Source organism: Pleurodeles waltl, chromosome 3_1 (genome assembly GCF_031143425.1).
Source record: "Pleurodeles waltl isolate 20211129_DDA chromosome 3_1, aPleWal1.hap1.20221129, whole genome shotgun sequence".
Lineage (NCBI taxonomy): Eukaryota > Metazoa > Chordata > Amphibia > Caudata > Salamandridae > Pleurodeles > Pleurodeles waltl.
Genome location: NC_090440.1, coordinates 1,984,223,863 through 1,984,240,487, shown reverse-complemented (window position 1 = coordinate 1,984,240,487; position 16,625 = coordinate 1,984,223,863). Strand labels below are relative to the sequence as shown.

At 42.2% G+C, this 16,625-nt stretch overlaps 1 protein-coding gene across 2 annotated transcripts in view; it reads right to left on the bottom strand.

The window, feature by feature from the left end:
• DOC2B (double C2 domain beta) overlaps positions 1–16,625 on the bottom strand; it is a 1,627,913-nt gene that overhangs the window by 453,402 nt on the left and 1,157,886 nt on the right. For both annotated transcript variants that reach the window (XM_069226394.1, XM_069226395.1), the window contains 2 exons: positions 9,518–9,644; positions 610–767 (listed from right to left, as the gene is read on the bottom strand). In XM_069226394.1, coding sequence (XP_069082495.1) covers positions 610–767; positions 9,518–9,644 — 285 coding nt within the window. The remainder of the gene's footprint in view (positions 1–609; positions 768–9,517; positions 9,645–16,625) is intronic.

Here is a 16,625-nt window from a genome sequence, read left to right as displayed (position 1 = left end):
GGGCCCAAAGCCTTTTTTGTGATGCCACAGTGACTGGCACCACTCACTGCCCAAACCAGTCTGATGGAGGCCTTTGTCAGTGTAACCTACAACCCATCAAACTAATTAGAGTGCGACATTTTTGACTATTAGAGATTATTTTATGCTATAATTATGAAGGGTACTTGCTGCTTTTATTTTTTAAACTATGTGGAATTGTTAGACGCTCTGCTATGTTAAAAAATAGAAAACAGATCCACTCGGTGGAGGACTGTCATGAGGACTACACCTGTGTTTAGAAATAAGAGCCAGCGCGGACCATGGGCAAACGCTGGCACAAGTTAAGCGCTGTCTAGATCCATCATCAAGTATACTGATTTCATTGTGAAAGTTTGAATACAATCCTAAAGCTTGTCAAGATATATTCACCAAGAGCCTTTAATGATCGTCACTATAGCAATGGGTTTGACTGTTCTCATGTATATAATACCGTAAAATGAAAGAAAATATTTCAGACCTAAAAAACAATCAAACGCATTTCCAAACTGAAGGTGTTGCCCCCGAATCAGTGAGCACATGAACAGCACTGGTTGGCTTGACATACAAAAATGTAAAGGGAGTTTCACTTACGTTTTTACATAGGGGTCTGAATACCCATTTGCATCCATCGCTGCCAAGTGTGCACATCTTATGATGCCAACAACAAGCCCAGATTTCTGTGAGCTGTACTTTAAAGAGATGAGAATCCTTCCGCGTTCTTCCAGGGACTTGTCTTCTGTTTTATCAATCTGCAAAGCAAAGGCAGTGAATAGACTGACGTCCAGGTCACGTGATTCACAAGTGCAATTAAGCGTTCCTATTTAGTCTACTGTGTGAGAAAGGACAGGAGGCAAAGCCTGCAGGTGTGCCAAAACAGGTGCTGTGCGCGGCGGCCTACAACACAACAGAGCGACAACCCCTTGGTGTGGTGTGGATAGCGAGATTACACCTCATGGTGCACACATGTACGGCTTGACCATCAAACCACCGTTCGCCGCGGCTCTTCCAGCTGCCTGGTTTGGTCAGGCTGGATTCTGAGATGTCCTGCTGTGCTGAGGTCTCGTTTCCAGGAGGCCCTGATCCCCTTCTGAATGTGCCAGGGATTGTTTGCCCGGAGGCTGCCTGTGGCACGCACCAGAGACTGTCACCTCGCAGCAGAAAGAAAATGTGTATTACAAGCCAGGAAGAATCTTCCAAGGAGATGGGGTCAGAAAAGACAGCTGCTTCAGAGAAAAGCCCTGAATGACAAGAATTGAAGAAAATTGAGGAGCCTGAAACCCTGCTCTCTGCGCCTCCAAGGGCATTGCCCTGAGTGACAAATCTATTTCCCATTCAACTGGGAGGGGGCCCCAAGGACAGGGATTTTTTGTAATCTCTTCTAAAATGGCCGCTGGCATTATCCCTCCGAGACCCAGGCACCGGCTCTAACAAGTATTTTAGATTATTTCTGCCAGGTAAGACAGGCGGAAGCAGCACATCTATCAGTGGAATGCACCAGAAAGGCTACCGCCGACAAACTGTTGGCACCCACCAGGCAATCAGCAGCAGAGCGAAACCGCGGCCAGGAGCTGCGACCGCCACAGCCAGTTAATTACAAATTAAGGTCTCCCGCACTGGAAAAGGGCCAATAGCGAGTGGGAAGTGAACAGCAATTACAATCACACCTCTGCTTGTCACTCTTCCGACAGACTGACGGGCTATCTGTCAGGGTTTCCGGTACAGATAAAATGAGCTGCTCACCTTTGCGTAAACGAGAACCCCGCAGGGAAGCCTCGCAGACGCGCCTGAAAAAAAAACATAGCAGAAACTTTTAATTGGACCCTGGTATAGCCTCTTTTTATGGGCTTAATAACTCTCATTGTTGGCAGAGTTTGTTTTTGCCTTTTTTTCAGCTGAAGATTTTCTTAAAATGGATGTCTTTGGAGTCGGGAGTGCTTACTGGTGGAGGCTTAGGAATATGAACCCATATTTTTAGGTTGCCCCAAGAAGGCTTTACTTTCTGAAAAAAAGTGAACAAGAGAGATTTACGCCTACATTTTTCATAGCTTTGCATATTTTGGGAATGTACAAAAAACCTAGGAGTGTGACCTTCTTATCCCTGTGGAATATTCAGTAGGGGTGGGCGGTGAGCTCTGCTCCGCTGGCAGAGTTAACAGAGTTTGTGGCACTCCGTGGGGTTCGACCATGAACTCCGCTACCCCAGCAGTGGAGCGGAGCTCACTGTGTGCGCACTGCAGCCTAGTCATGGGCCACACAGCGTAAGCCCAGACAGCCTGCGCTTGCGCTGTGTGGTCCATAACTGGGCTGCAGTGCGCACTTGGTGCAATGAAGAAGTTAACGGCGGCTGGGTGTGGCTGCTGAGCTGCTGCTGGGGGGCTGCACTGGCGCCAGCATAGGATCCAGGCCTCCCTCCTTTCACTGTCCTCAGCAGCCCGGGAGCAGGGGGAGGCAGACAGCCAGGCCGCTAACCTGCTGACAACGGGGACCCAGATAAGTCCTCGTTTAGTTTTCTCTTCCATGTGCATAGGGGGCCGGCATTGACTGGGCATGGACAGTACTTGCACATGAGGGGGGTCCGTGTGGAGTCATCCCCTCCAGATAGAGATGTGTGTGGCCTGAGAGAGTGAGTGCCTTAGAGCCAAGTGCCAAGCAAGGCTAGGCACTTTGAGAAAATCAGGCTGGTGGTGGTGAGCTGGTTTGCTGCTCCAAGTGCTGGCCCTAAAGAAAGGGCAGTCTGAGGCTGTGTGTAAGTGCAGAGGAAGTGATTGCAAGGCTGGTGCAAGACGGAGGTGTGCTTGGCCCTCTGAAGCAAGTTTGTGAAGGAGGGCATTTGATGAAGGGCTGTGTGCAGGTGTGGCTCTAGAGCGGTGGGTTGTGTCAGCAGAATGGGCCTGAAACAGCAGCGTTTGCTGCCGTTTTAGCATACCCTGGCCTGAATGCACCTGATCTCAGAAGTGCTAAGCAGGGTCGGGCCTGGTTAGTAGTAGGGTGAAAAATCAATCTAAGATGGGACCGCGTGATTAAGCTAGGAAATGAAATTCATTTGTTGTCTGCCTTCTGTTTTGTTGTGATTATTATTTGAAATACTGCACGGACATGACTGCGCATCATGAGTATTGACAATATGCTTAGTAGTAATGAGATTATTTAAACCACTCCAAGATGGCGACCGTGCCACGTAGCCATGGATATAAAATGTTGTCTGTCTTTTATTTTGATTATTATTCGAAACCAATGAATTATGTTATTTAAGCTTGTCTCATATTAAAGGTAATTGATACTGACGAAGGTGTCAGACGAAACACATCTGTTTGTTTATTTGCAACTCCACAGAATACATTTATAATCATCCTTCCCATGAGTGTGAACTTTTGTTAAGCAAGCTGCTACTTTTACGAGAATTCACCATCATGATGTCACGCACCCGCTCATGAGTGCCTCAGCTTTTCGGTGACTTTCGAGCTGAGCTATGTATAGTTAGGACCATGTTTCTATAGAAAAAGCATTTTTTGACTTGCCTGTATCTTTGGTGCCGTTTGACAAACCTTCACAAAGTTTCCCCCAAAAAGATGATCCCAAGAATTTTGTTATGCATGGGAAGTTTTGGGGTGATCTGTCAAGCAGGGGGTGAAGGGCCAAAGAAGTTGCTTTTCCTATGTTAATTTCCATAGGGATTTTGAACACGGCTACAGCCCAAACTGCTGAACAGAATTACACCAAATTTGGCAGAAAGGTAGCTTTTGGCCCAGAAAGAAGCCTTTTTTTTGTTTGGTGTAAATCCATTTAGTACTTTTTGAGATAATCAAAGAAAAAGAAATATAGATATCTAGAGGCTTGAAGGATTCACAAATGTACGTGTGAATAGAAGTGCTGTAATTGGCTGGCCACAACCTGAACAGAAAGTTGCAGCCACCATTTTAATGTCCTGTGACACGGTGCCCCGAGGCTGAAAAACAAAATGAAAAGTAGCATAATGGGTCAGGGTGGAGGTACCCTGATCCGGATATGTGTTTGAGGGTAAAAATGTAGGTTTAAAGTGATTTTTTTTTACCATGCGCAATATTCGTTAATTACTCGCAAATATTCACAATGTCGCAAATTATTGGCGAATATCGTGCATGGTGAAATAATTGGTAAAAAATATTCACAGACTCATTCATACACAAATTAATTCTCTCATACATGCACCCAGGCACTCATGCTCCCACTCAGACACCCACTCAGACACTCATGCACCAACTCAAACCCACTCATAGACACTCACACCCACTCTCAGACCCACTCAGACATTAATGCACCCACTCTCAGATCCACTGACAGAGGCAGGCCCAGTGGCCAAGACCGGCAGCACACTGCTAGAGGTTGTGCGCCACTCAGGGTTGGGTATTTGTAAGGGCTTGGCTTCAGAACATGCGTGTTGGTGGTTGGATTAACGTATAGTAATTAAAATTAGTTTACATTAAAAAAAACAGAAATTCACTGAAATAAACAAAGGTAACAGGGACGTTATACTTAAGTTCTGAATTTACTTGTAGAAAACCAACGGAATTCAGCAGCTATAGTTAGAGTTATTTCAAGTAACTATAATTCCCTCCCTAGGGTAACTATAACTCTCGCCTTCGCCATGCACAGCCAATTACTGCACAGATTATATCATTGAAGTAACTAACTAGAACTGCTGAATTCTCAAAGCAGCAGTGCCACAAAGTGCTACTAGATGTCCCTCGAGTCAGATGCTACTGCTTACAAAGTCTTCTACAAAGCTGCAGTACAGCAAGTTGTTACTAGATATCCCTCATAAGTCAGGTACCACTGCTGGAAAAGCCTTTCACAAGGCTGTAGTGCTGCAATAACTGCTTGAAAATTCTTTCTCAGAGCTCCAGTACTAGATGCCCCTCTTTAATCAGATGCAAATCCTTGAAGAATCCTTCACAAACGGAGGGGAGGTGTGGCTTTAACAAATACATGTGCATGTACACTTTGGCTACTCTTATGATCTGTGCAAAATAAATGTGCCAAAGCTGGATAATGCTGATGAGCCAATATTGCAGTTTTCAATAAATGTCTTGAGTGTTATGGAAGTATTCAGGGTTATCCTAATATACATAGTTAATAGCAATCACTGGTAAAAACATGTTGCTTCAACTCTGATCCTTAGCGGATTTCTATTGTGGATGTACATGTGAGCCAGAGAAATGCAACCCCTTAGAGTGAAGCCAGCCAACAGCTGAAGTGGGCGGACCTACTACCCCATGCTTTTTGCGTGGGAGGGAAGAAACAAAATGTGAATGACTTTCTAACAGAGCAATGGATAAAGAGGTTTGACCACCCACCCTGACCCCAAAATATGCAGTTGGCAGAAGTGAAGCCAACCAACAGCTCAAGCGGACTGACCTGTTTCTGCTATATGATGTGATGATGGGAAGCAAAATATTAATGAAATCTTAACAGACCAATAGATAAAAAAGGGCTGACCAAATCCATATACAACTATATGTATTTTTAGTATTATGTTTGTGGTGATCACAAGGCCTGAGAAAGATTTGCTTTGTCCAGCACTTGACCATCTTTCAGGGTGAGCAAAGAGCATACAAATTCTTCCCCTCCCCATCTTGATGGGAGGCCTTTTTAAACAGCGACTTTGCCGTATTCACTCCCAATATTACTTGTACGATTGCCTGTCTGCAAAAGAGAATCGAGTTGTTGCCCAAGCAAAAACCTGTCCCATTTTAGAATTTGGAGGCAATGACTGAATGACCTGGTAAGTCCCAGAACAGATCATCAACGATTTGATGTAATACTGTGGTGAAAGTGGTTCTAGATAAACTAAAAGAAAGCTTGTAATTGTTACACCGTACGCTTGGATATTGCACCGATAAGGTTAAAGCTTGACGAGATTTTGCAAATAAGGGCTTGCAGACCTTTTCATAAGCCCTTGAGAAACCTGACATGCTAAACAGAAGAGAATGGGCTCTGTCCTTGTATTAATTACGTCCTTTGCTGGAGCGAAACCTTCATGCTCACAACCCTGGACATAAAATACGGCACTATTTGGTTTGCCAATGCCTGTTTTATATCCTGATGCCTAATTTGACTTCTTTTTTTAAGTCTGTGGTACCTGCCTTAACACTGATAACTGTATGATAAAGGATAGAGAGACTGAGTAAGAGGTATGGACAGGCACACCTACAGTGGAGAGATAGTGACAAGCCTCATGAAATGACAAACCCGGATACAATAGACAGATTGCTACAGTTGCTACTGCCAGAAATGCAAAATTCCTTGAGTTAAGTTATAAGAAACACGAGTTTGCCCCTTAACTACTCAATGAAATTGGTATTATTGTAAGGGGAAAGTGCTTGTAACTTCGTTTACAGCTTATCCCCATTTTTGAGTTGAGACCCGGCCGGGTAATGAGACCTTGCAGAATGTTCAATGGAGACTCTGTGAGGTAAGAAAAGAAGCTTTCTGACATATCATCTGCATCTGCCCAAAACGTCAAACACATTGGAAACAGCGGCTCAAACCAACGTTCCTTACATTCCTACAGGAACTTCCAGGAATGCTGTAATTTTCGCTTTGAGTGGTGAAAATATAATGAAGGGCAAAATGCGAAAATTCATGGATATTCTTCTAATAGCTCTAAATACTTGCAATTGTTACCATTTAATTTGCTTTCAGTATTACAGGGCAGTTTTTCTTTGAATGCGCAAGATTTTATTGACAATCAGATCACATAGATAAAGTCATGATAAATGTTTATCAGAATTTTTAATTAAATGATACATTTGACTTGCAGCCAGATAACAGTAAGCTGGATGAGACAGGTGGGTGCATCACATGAATGGGATGGATGAAAATGCAAAAGAGAGCTCAGGGTAGGCAAAAAATAACTGGACCAAACTACAGAAGAACAAAGGATGCTCAATGTGCTAAATGAAGAAAGAATAGGCAGATTAAGGCAGGCTGAGCGAGATGGGGAATGCTGCAACAGTTCAAATTAGGCTGAATGAGATGCACACAACTAACCGACAGATATGACAAAACTACCCGAAAACTGAAAGCAACCTGAAAGAAACGGACCCAGTTGCAGTAGCCAGAACAAGGTGGGTTTATTGAGATACAGTTACAATATGCAGATTAAAGTTGTCTTAGTCTACCGTAGAATATCTACTAGAGATTCATCTGAGCGAGATGGACAAACTATGGTAGACAAATTAAAATAGGCTGATTGCAATGGACAAGACTATAGCAGACAGAACAAAGCAAGAAAGAGGCTAGGAAAGCTCCTATACACAATTTAAACTAGGTTCAGTGAGATGAAAATAATAGTAGACAGTTTAAGGGAAGCTGAGTGAGAAAAACAGTTGCAGTAGGCAAATCAAGCTAGGCTGAATGAGAAGGTCAAAAGGACTAAACATGACAATATACAGAACATTAAAGTTTCAAAACGATGAACAAAGTTACAATAAACAGATAAAGGTAGGTTAATCCAGATCGACAAATGTGCAGTGCACAGATGAAGGTAGACTAAAGGAGAAGAACAAAGCTACAACATTCATGAATGTGATGATTTAGAGATTTCCGGATGCAAGAAACGCCCTTAAATCAGAGAGACGGGAAGATTTAAAGGGACAAAATAGCCCCATTTTCGCCTAGCGAAAATACTTAGAGCTTGTGATGTCGCAAGGGAGTGTTGAAAAAAGAACTTGAAATTACTTATGTTGACCATTATCATGGCCACATGTTTGTTTTGCAGATGAGCACCATGGTACAATATACAGTTTGTTATGTTACATTATAACACAGATTCATCTAGCCTTGCAGGGTTGAGGGCTCTTGGGTTCGGGTTAGTTCAGCCCCAGGACTGTAGATTCTGTTACTGTGTATTGTTTCTGCTAATAAAGTTTCATGCATGTCTGGTTGTAATGTGGTTTGGTGCATGTAGCTGAATTTTGGTGTGTACAGTGCCTATTTTGTGTGAGATAAATGGGACAGTGATTTCCTATTAGTGTCCACAATATATTTATTTGATTCAGCATAACTGTTACAGTCTAATACTCACAAAAGGATTCCCACTTTTGAAGAAACTGCCACACTAGTATAGACTATATTAGGCTGTCATCATATTATTTTCATCATGAAACATAATAACCATGCCACACATGACCAGATCAGCATAAGCTGTGGAATGTCACTCAGAAAAAGGGCTTACAGCAGGGGTCTTCAAATGGGGCAGAGGGCCCCCCTAGGGGGGGCTCAAATGATCCCGGGGGGTGGGGAGGGAGCGCCAGGCTCTGGCCAAAAGAAGCATTATGCTAATAACAGGGCTTTGTTTTAAGTTAAAAAAAGAAAACATGAGCAGCAGTAAACCGCTCTGTGATGGGCCATCACCAACATGTTTTGTCATATATATCCAAGCTGGGAGTGTGTGTCAAAAGGGAAGGGACTCCAAGTACTCTTCAAAACCATAACTTCTAATAATCACATTTTGGATACATTACTTCGTTAGTAAGGCCTGCCTGACCGGAATAGTATGTTTGGCATCATGTATTTGATTGTATTTTTAAAACAGTAACAGAACTTAGCTGTAAGTGTAGACATATTTAAACATTGCCAGTTTAATAATATAGATGTGAAAAATTTGGAGTGGGGGCCCGAGAATTATCTTTCTTTACTGGGGGAGGGGGGCCTTAAGGGGGAGGCGCTGCATTAAAAAATTTGTAGACCATTGGCTTAAAGTATCTGTCCAAGCTGGTCCCCGTGTATGTTCTACATGGAAACCTCTTGTCTCGGACAGTATTTATCTAGACTTGTTTAATTATGCCTGTGTATTAGATATAGTGATAAAAGTAAGGGAGGTAATATATAAAGATCTCAAAAGTGGTGGCAAATTCATTCCTTACATAAATGTCATTTTCATCAGGAGATTTTCTGCCGGAGGAATGCCCACTGCCATGCTGTAGCGGGGCCATCATAAATCTAGCAGAGAATCATCCTGTGTAAATTAATGGTGAAAATTACATCACAACTGCTTTTAAACAAGACTATATAGTACCATTCTTCTCTAAATCAGTGAAATTGTGGATGTAAGTTTTTAAAACAGGCAGTAGAGCTATTGAATCCCTTACCGCTGTGGTTTAGTAGCACTGAGACACACTGGTATTTCAATTTTCAACTCAAATAGGGCTTACTGGATAGGGGATTTGGATGCTAAAGATGACTGTATGGCGTAGAACTATGATTGTATTAACTATTTGATGCTTTGTCTGTAACTATATAATATGGAAACTACTGTTACTTGTTGTGTGCACAGAATCCTTGTGCCGTGGAGCTTCGTGAGCAGAAAATTGAGAAATGTAAGGAAGCACCAATAACGTCAAGTCAGAATTTAAGGATTCTTTACTCCAAATCCCCAAAGAATCTTTTTCTTGAAAGTAAAAACACAGCCGGCATTTATGCTAAGATATTTAAATGAACAAGAGATTTTGCTACTTACTGGCAGCTGTTTTTCTAGACAGATGCTGAATGTCTTTGTTTGATTCGGCTTCAGTTTCTTGAGAGGAATTCTGGTCTCCCCAATGAATTCATTGTGGCGGAATTTGTCTTCATCGCACACTGAAATTCTGTAAGTAAAAAAATATAGGAGTTATTACTAAGTCAGGCTTTCTTTGAAGCTGAAAACATTTCCGTTCAGTACGCCTCTGCAGTAGCTCCATGGCCCCAGATTATTGTTACATTAATGTAGAGGCAGAACGTGGACTGCTCATTGCCTCTGTTTTCCCGCTCACTCTATTGGTAAATTCCATGTTTAACATGATTTGATACAGTCAACACTAATCCTAGAATTGGTATTGTTGGTGATGTAACAAAAGAAAATAAACCAGCATCTTTACCAGACCAACATTCTATAGAAAGATAATTGTAAAGATGATGAAGGGTGTTGTACCAAATTACAAAATATAGCTACAATGTCTAACAGAGCACATAACTAAAAAAGTACGACAAATTTGTAACAATAGTTCTCTAATATACATATAGGGCCTGATTCTAACTTTGGAGGACGGTGTTAAACCGTCCCAAAAGTGGCGGATATACCACCTACCGTATTACGAGTCCATTATATCCTATGGAACTCGTAATACGGTAGGTGGTATATCCGCCACTTTTGGGACGGTTTAACACCGTCCTCCAAAGTTAGAATCAGGCCCATAGTGTCATACTGTAATGATAGCATTCTCTCGACATTGGAGGTGGGTCCCAGTACAACAACTTAGTTTTCTTTCCAAATTGATTTTTGATGTTAAAGTTCTGCTCTTTTTTTTTTTATCTGCTGGCATCAAACCTATATGAACTCGCCTTGGTGCCACCCTATTAGTAACAGGAATGGATGATCTGGTATTTAAAAGAGGGAAGGATTGAACACAGTGGATACACATTCGGAAGAAATGTTGTTAATAAGTAACTTTTTTTCCTCAGCCATGAGATCCTGTAAAGTATCACATGTTGTTAAACTACACAACCACCAATCTTTCCAGTTTTTAGTTTACAGTGGTAACTGCTCATGCATAGGTGACTAGTCACAAATGTATGACACCAACAAAAAACACAACAAGATATAAAGCAAGTTGGGGAGCATGTGTTGCCTTGTTGAAAATCACAATTTCAGAGTGTGGATCACAAAAGAGGTACTTGAGAAGACCATATATTAAAATTAGAGAGATACCCAAGTTGGGAGAGTGGCGTAAAGGGAGTTGTCAGGCAAAGTAGAATGAAATGGCCTTATGATTTTCAGATGCTCACCTAAAAGTCGAAGATGAACTAATTCCTAGAAGAGCTTTGCAAAGGGCTGAGAATTTCCCCCTAATAACTTGCCACAGCAGGGCATCAATAATAGAATCTGAATCGAGAATGAATGCTTATAAAAAACGTATAGTTTGTCTTTCATGTAATTTTTGAATATCTCAATAAACGGAATCTTATACAAAATGCTCCTAAACCTGTATGCAAGATAACATTCAGGTTCTCTTTCATATTCAGGGCTTAATCCAATATTGGGTCCAAACAGTGCTTGAACCTGATTCAAATTTACTGTACGTTCTTCATCCTGAGGTGCATTTCATCCTAAGAACAATTTAGATCCTGTTGGCAAGCGTATGTGAATTTTAGAACTGGTGACCTAACAATCGAGGAAAAGAAAAGAAATTGATGCAAAATCTGTTTTTGGTTAGATGCAGTATTACCACCGTTTCAGAAGACATTCTTTTATTTGATTGACTCGACACAGTTAATGTATGTTATAGATTTCTTATTTTTTCAGTGAATGCATGTTATACTTTTTAAATGTTTTTTAATGTATCTGTATAGAAATGTGATGCATTCTGTGTTAGTACAACTGGCATACTGTTTCTAGGGAATTTTACATAAAATATTAAACAAGATATGGCACTCCTGGCTGTTTCTCAACACATATTCCTCCAGGTTTGGGCCAGAGGAATATGTGTGAGGAAAATAGGTCAGAAAGAGAGAACATCTACCTAAACTAGGTGCAACAACGCCACTTCCGTAGATTCTGACCTCTGAAACTCGAAATTGTGAAGTAGTGTGCGCTGGGGTTAAAAGAACAAGGATTCCCCCTGGGGAGAAGTTAGGTCACTGTAATTTTTCTGAAATTTAGCATACGGTGGAAAGCCCAGGTCAGAGAGGGATGTCTTCCATTCCCCTGGCGAAGATCTTTGTGACTTCAGCTGAGCTGGCCCTGCGGGAGCCCTGTTGAAGGCACTGAAACATTTGCGAGTCGGCACCATGCTTGTCGTGCCTACTCTGGAAACGTTTCTATTTTCAAGAAACAAACTCCACAAACTGGAGTTTATTTTTTGGTAAATAAAAAACAAATTACCAAAGTGGGAGTTTGTTTCTTGAAAACAACTAATAAATGACCTTGGCACTCATGGAGTTATTTCCCGTTGCCCGAGGCTATTCTGCATCTTCCCGGCCCTTATCCACCAAACATCGCGTGTCGGACACAGGCAGAGAAGAAGAGTGACCCCTGCCATGCACTCAATCGGTGGGAATGGTTGCCACTCTAAAATCCACCACTGGAGAGAGTGGATGCCTGGCAACTCCACCGACTCTAAATAGAGCGGGGGAACAGGGAAAGCACTTTATGGTGGTCCTCCCACTCCACTAAATTCTAAAGAAGACCCGCAGTTTGTTAGCAAGTAATCATCATTCAGTGTCTTCATGGTGCATTCTCACTTGTAACACCTGATTTTGAAGTTGGCACTTTGCTGTACATTGAAAAACAAAAGTCATAAGAAGTAAAGCACTGTGTCCGCATTACCTTATTTTACACAGTACACTAGAGCATTCTTTGCACTATGAATAACGGTATAATTAATGCTTTTCAGACGAAAGTAAAAAAAAAAAAATGTAAACTGAGAGCAACATTGTTTCACTTTAGCAAAAATTAGATACCTGACGGTGCTTTTTATACTTGCTGATCATTGCCGCACCATCCGTAGTATACCCTGCCCAATTCTCAGTAAGCTGTTTTACATAACATGATATTGACACCGCACATGTGTAAAGGGTTCAGTAGAATTTCAGTGGTCATTTCAGGAACAGCACTGTGCTCTTACAGGTAGAGGCTTTCTTTTCTGTTATTCAAAGAAGTCATTAGTAGGCAACTTTGAAGACAAAATATGATTTGGCCCTAAGGCAGCATTTGCCAGAACTTGAAATTGCAACAGTAAACAACAAACCTATAGCACAGGAGCCAATATTATACTCCAACAAAATATACATTTATCGTGCTACACAAATTATTTGGAGACATCATTTGATGATCCCCAAATAATCATATATTTTCATTTCCCCACCGCGCACCTCCCAGACAAAATCAGACTCTCTCCAGCATTTGCCCTTCAGTTCCCACATGTTAAACTTGGCATGACTGCAGTTAACCTTTTGCTTTTGTCACACACCTCACATCATCATGCAATCTCCCTTCCCCGGCCATTCTAATCTGCTTACACTCGTCAAGGAACCCCAGAGTTCACCTTGACATTGGAAAAGATTGGCCTCCTTCATCACCTTCACAATAGCTGCCTGCTTCCATTGCACCAAAATCCACAAATCCGACAGTATCTCCCTTTCTACTCACCAACAACCTTTATCAAATTATCTCTGTCACCAAATTATAGTACTCCAAATGCTTGCTTCCCACATTACACCTTCAATCCCCAGAGATCCTTGTTGCCTTGGCGTTGTGTACCCTCTTCAAACTTCCTGACCCACCAGCCTCAGATGACCACCACCAGCCTCAGAGATGTCTCAGCATCATCTTCATGGTATTTGTGATTTGTGACTTGCTTCCTCAGACTGAGCACTGTGCTACTCAACCCACATCTGCAAGATACTCCCAAATTGCGGTACGCACTACTTTGGCTCAGAACTATTACTCTCCAGTCCTTGTTGCATTAGAACACATGGCCAGGGGCTTTATCAATGTCATGTGATATATCTGCTGGCCCATTTAACTTGTTATATGATAACACAATAAAAGTATTGGCCCAATGAATTGAAACTTCAAGACTGAATTTAATGTTATCATAGTACAAATAAGATATGTGATGGAAACATATAATTTATTAAATGATGCAATATGACTCGAGCCTCAAGTGCTGAAAAGCGTCAGCTTTATGCCTACTTGGTGTGTGGAGTGGGGTGTGCTCTTTTCTCTTCTAGACAAAAGACAAAGTCTTCTTGGCATAAAGATGTGAGAAACTTGGGACAATAGAAATACATTGGCATCCCAGATCTGTTTACCAACACCAGCATTATAAGGATCATGTTCATCTTGGTCTCTCAAAACTTTAGTTTAACATTTGTGGATAACAGAAGGCTTCACTGTTATTGCATGTCAGTATGGCATTGGAACGCCTTTCAATAGTCCAAAGTATGACTTTTCAGAAGTTTCCATTGTAGATTGGGCTTTTATTCAGTTTTGTGGAGGTATGCAGTAAATAGGGTGTGTGTAAGTTTTAATGAGGTATGTTATATTGTTATGTTATGTGTATTTGTAAAGCGCAATATCACCCACACTGGTATCCTGGTGCTGAGCAGTTGTGGGTGCCTAGCCCTGCTTATGATAGGTTGGTTAATTGAAATGCCAGAACTTCAGCTTCTCACTGTATTCAAGAGGAGAGGAGGAGGCTCTGATGTGGAGTGGGAGGCTGTTCCACGCATTAGGAGTGAGGTAAGAGAACGCCTGTCTTCCTGATCTTCGTCTGTGTATATGTGAGATTTATGTGAGTAGGAGTCCTGCAGAGTGGAGGTGTCTAGGTAGTTAGTGAAAGGAGATGCAACTGTTCAGATAGGTGGGGTACGAGTTGTGCAGTACCTTGAATATGTGTGTAAGGACTGTGAATCAAGGTTGCTTGATTATTGGGACCCTGTCGAGATCCCTGAATTGTGGCAGCTGCTGTATGTGTACTGTACTTAGGCATGAATTCAGACTACATGGTGTCAAGGATCTAGTGGTTGCAGAGGTGGTCGGTGAGGTATTGGTAAATTAGTTTCTCTAAGACCTTTGCCAGGTGTGGTGGGGGGAGATGGGTCTGTAGTTGGAAAGCGTGGCTGGGTTAGCAGATGGTTTCTTGAGCAGGGGCATGACGGCGGCATGTTTCCAGGAGTCGTTTCCATGTGCCCAGGAATGTAGTTGAGTCGATGGAGGTATCGAGAATGAGTTGCAGGTTTTTTGATGGGTGAGATTAGAGGGCTGAGTTAAACTGCTTACATATTACCTTGCTTGGTATGCGTAGTCACTCCATGGCAAACGGACATGTGTGATAAGTAACTGATGGTACCCCCGCTAATGGCTGGCTAGTCAGGGACATAAGTGATATATTGGAAGCAGAGAAGTGGAGCATGACTATTATCCTGTCTTCAAACAAATGATGACGAAAGCAGCTGGATTTATGACAAAGGCAAACCTCTCTACTAATACCAAATTAGATATGAAATATGAATGGTTTAAGAGAGAATGCTAGTTTAGGGAAAAATGGCCTATTCTACTTACCCTTTGCCACGATAGCGGGAAAGATGAAATTACGCTCAAAGTGGCAAGGAGAAATTTTAAAGACTTTTTAAGGCAGAAGAAGAGCAAATGCCAGCAAAGGAGTTGGGGTAAAATAAAACAAGCCGCAAGTGACAAGAATACCAGGGAAAAGGTTGCACTGTGCAATGTCATGTTCCCACTCACGACTGGCTTTGTAATTTTAAATCATGCTATATTGAAAGAAAACTGCTTTGACCTAGAAGAGGAGGGGAGGGAAGGACTGGAAAGTATTAAGGGTGAAGGGGGGGGGGGTCTCTTTACGTACCTTAGTCCATGAGGTAGAAATAGCCCTTAGGAGCCTGAATCCAAGTAAAACCCCAGGGCCAGACGCAGTGACAGGGGAGTTATATAAATCTGACTCTGATCTTTGGCCACGGCTGTTAGAGAAGATGTTTAATGCTGTTCTATTTCAGTGAAGACTTCATGATCACAGCAATCTGTCATAATCCCATTGCACAAAAAAGGTAGCGAAAGTGAACCTGCAAACTATAGGCCTGTCTCTCTACTGGATGGGCCTAGCACAATCTATGGAAGAGTGGTACCCAACCGCCCACGGAGTTAGGCAGAAATGGGGAGAAACCTGACAGACGTACAAGCTGGCTTTAGAAAAGGTTTGACTACTATCAACCAAGCCCGGTGACGTTATGTGAGCTGCACAAAATATGTAGCTTCTTTATTTGACTTAATAGACTTCAAGCCAGCATTTGACCTGGTCAATAGAGAGAAATTCTGGCCGGCATTAAGAGGAGCAGAGGTACATAGAGTTTTGTCGAGGGCACGTAAAAATATATACCAGGGAACAAATGTCGGTGTTTGTTATGATCAGAATGGGGAATGAACAAATAGCTATCAAACTGAATCTGGGATGCGGCGGGATTGTCTTATCCCCTCTATTGGTCAGGTTGTTCCTCAATGGCAGAGTTTGATACTTGGAGCCACCACAGGTTGATGCACCAAAACTGTGTAATCTAAAGATACTCAGGATGCTGCCCCCCCCTCACCATCAGCAGATCCTGTACATACACTGACTGAAGGTTTTGTGGACTACGGCTGGGTTAAAGCCTTCACATAAAATATCCGGATAACAAAAGAGATGCCTAGAAAAAGAGCAGAGGGCTCCAGACACCTGTTTGCTATTAACAATGAGCCTTTGGAAAGAGTGGAGCACTTTCACTATTTGGGGGGGGGGGGGCGCGTTTTACGTACAAGGTGGATTGGACTTCCCATATTAATAAAGCTGTCAGTATATACTAACCCAGACTGATGATATAGCATTACAGTATAATACATGGGATTCTGCAATCCGTGCTTAAGTGCAGATCTCTAATTTCTTTATAATCGGTGCCCAGTGACATAGTCATTCGCCAATAATAAAGAAAAGACGTCAGAACGCAACTGTAATAATTTATTACAATCAAGTTTTGATGTCACAATGCCTGCTACCTGAGCCAGCAGCTGGGTTGAAAGGCAGGTGAGATCACAGAGA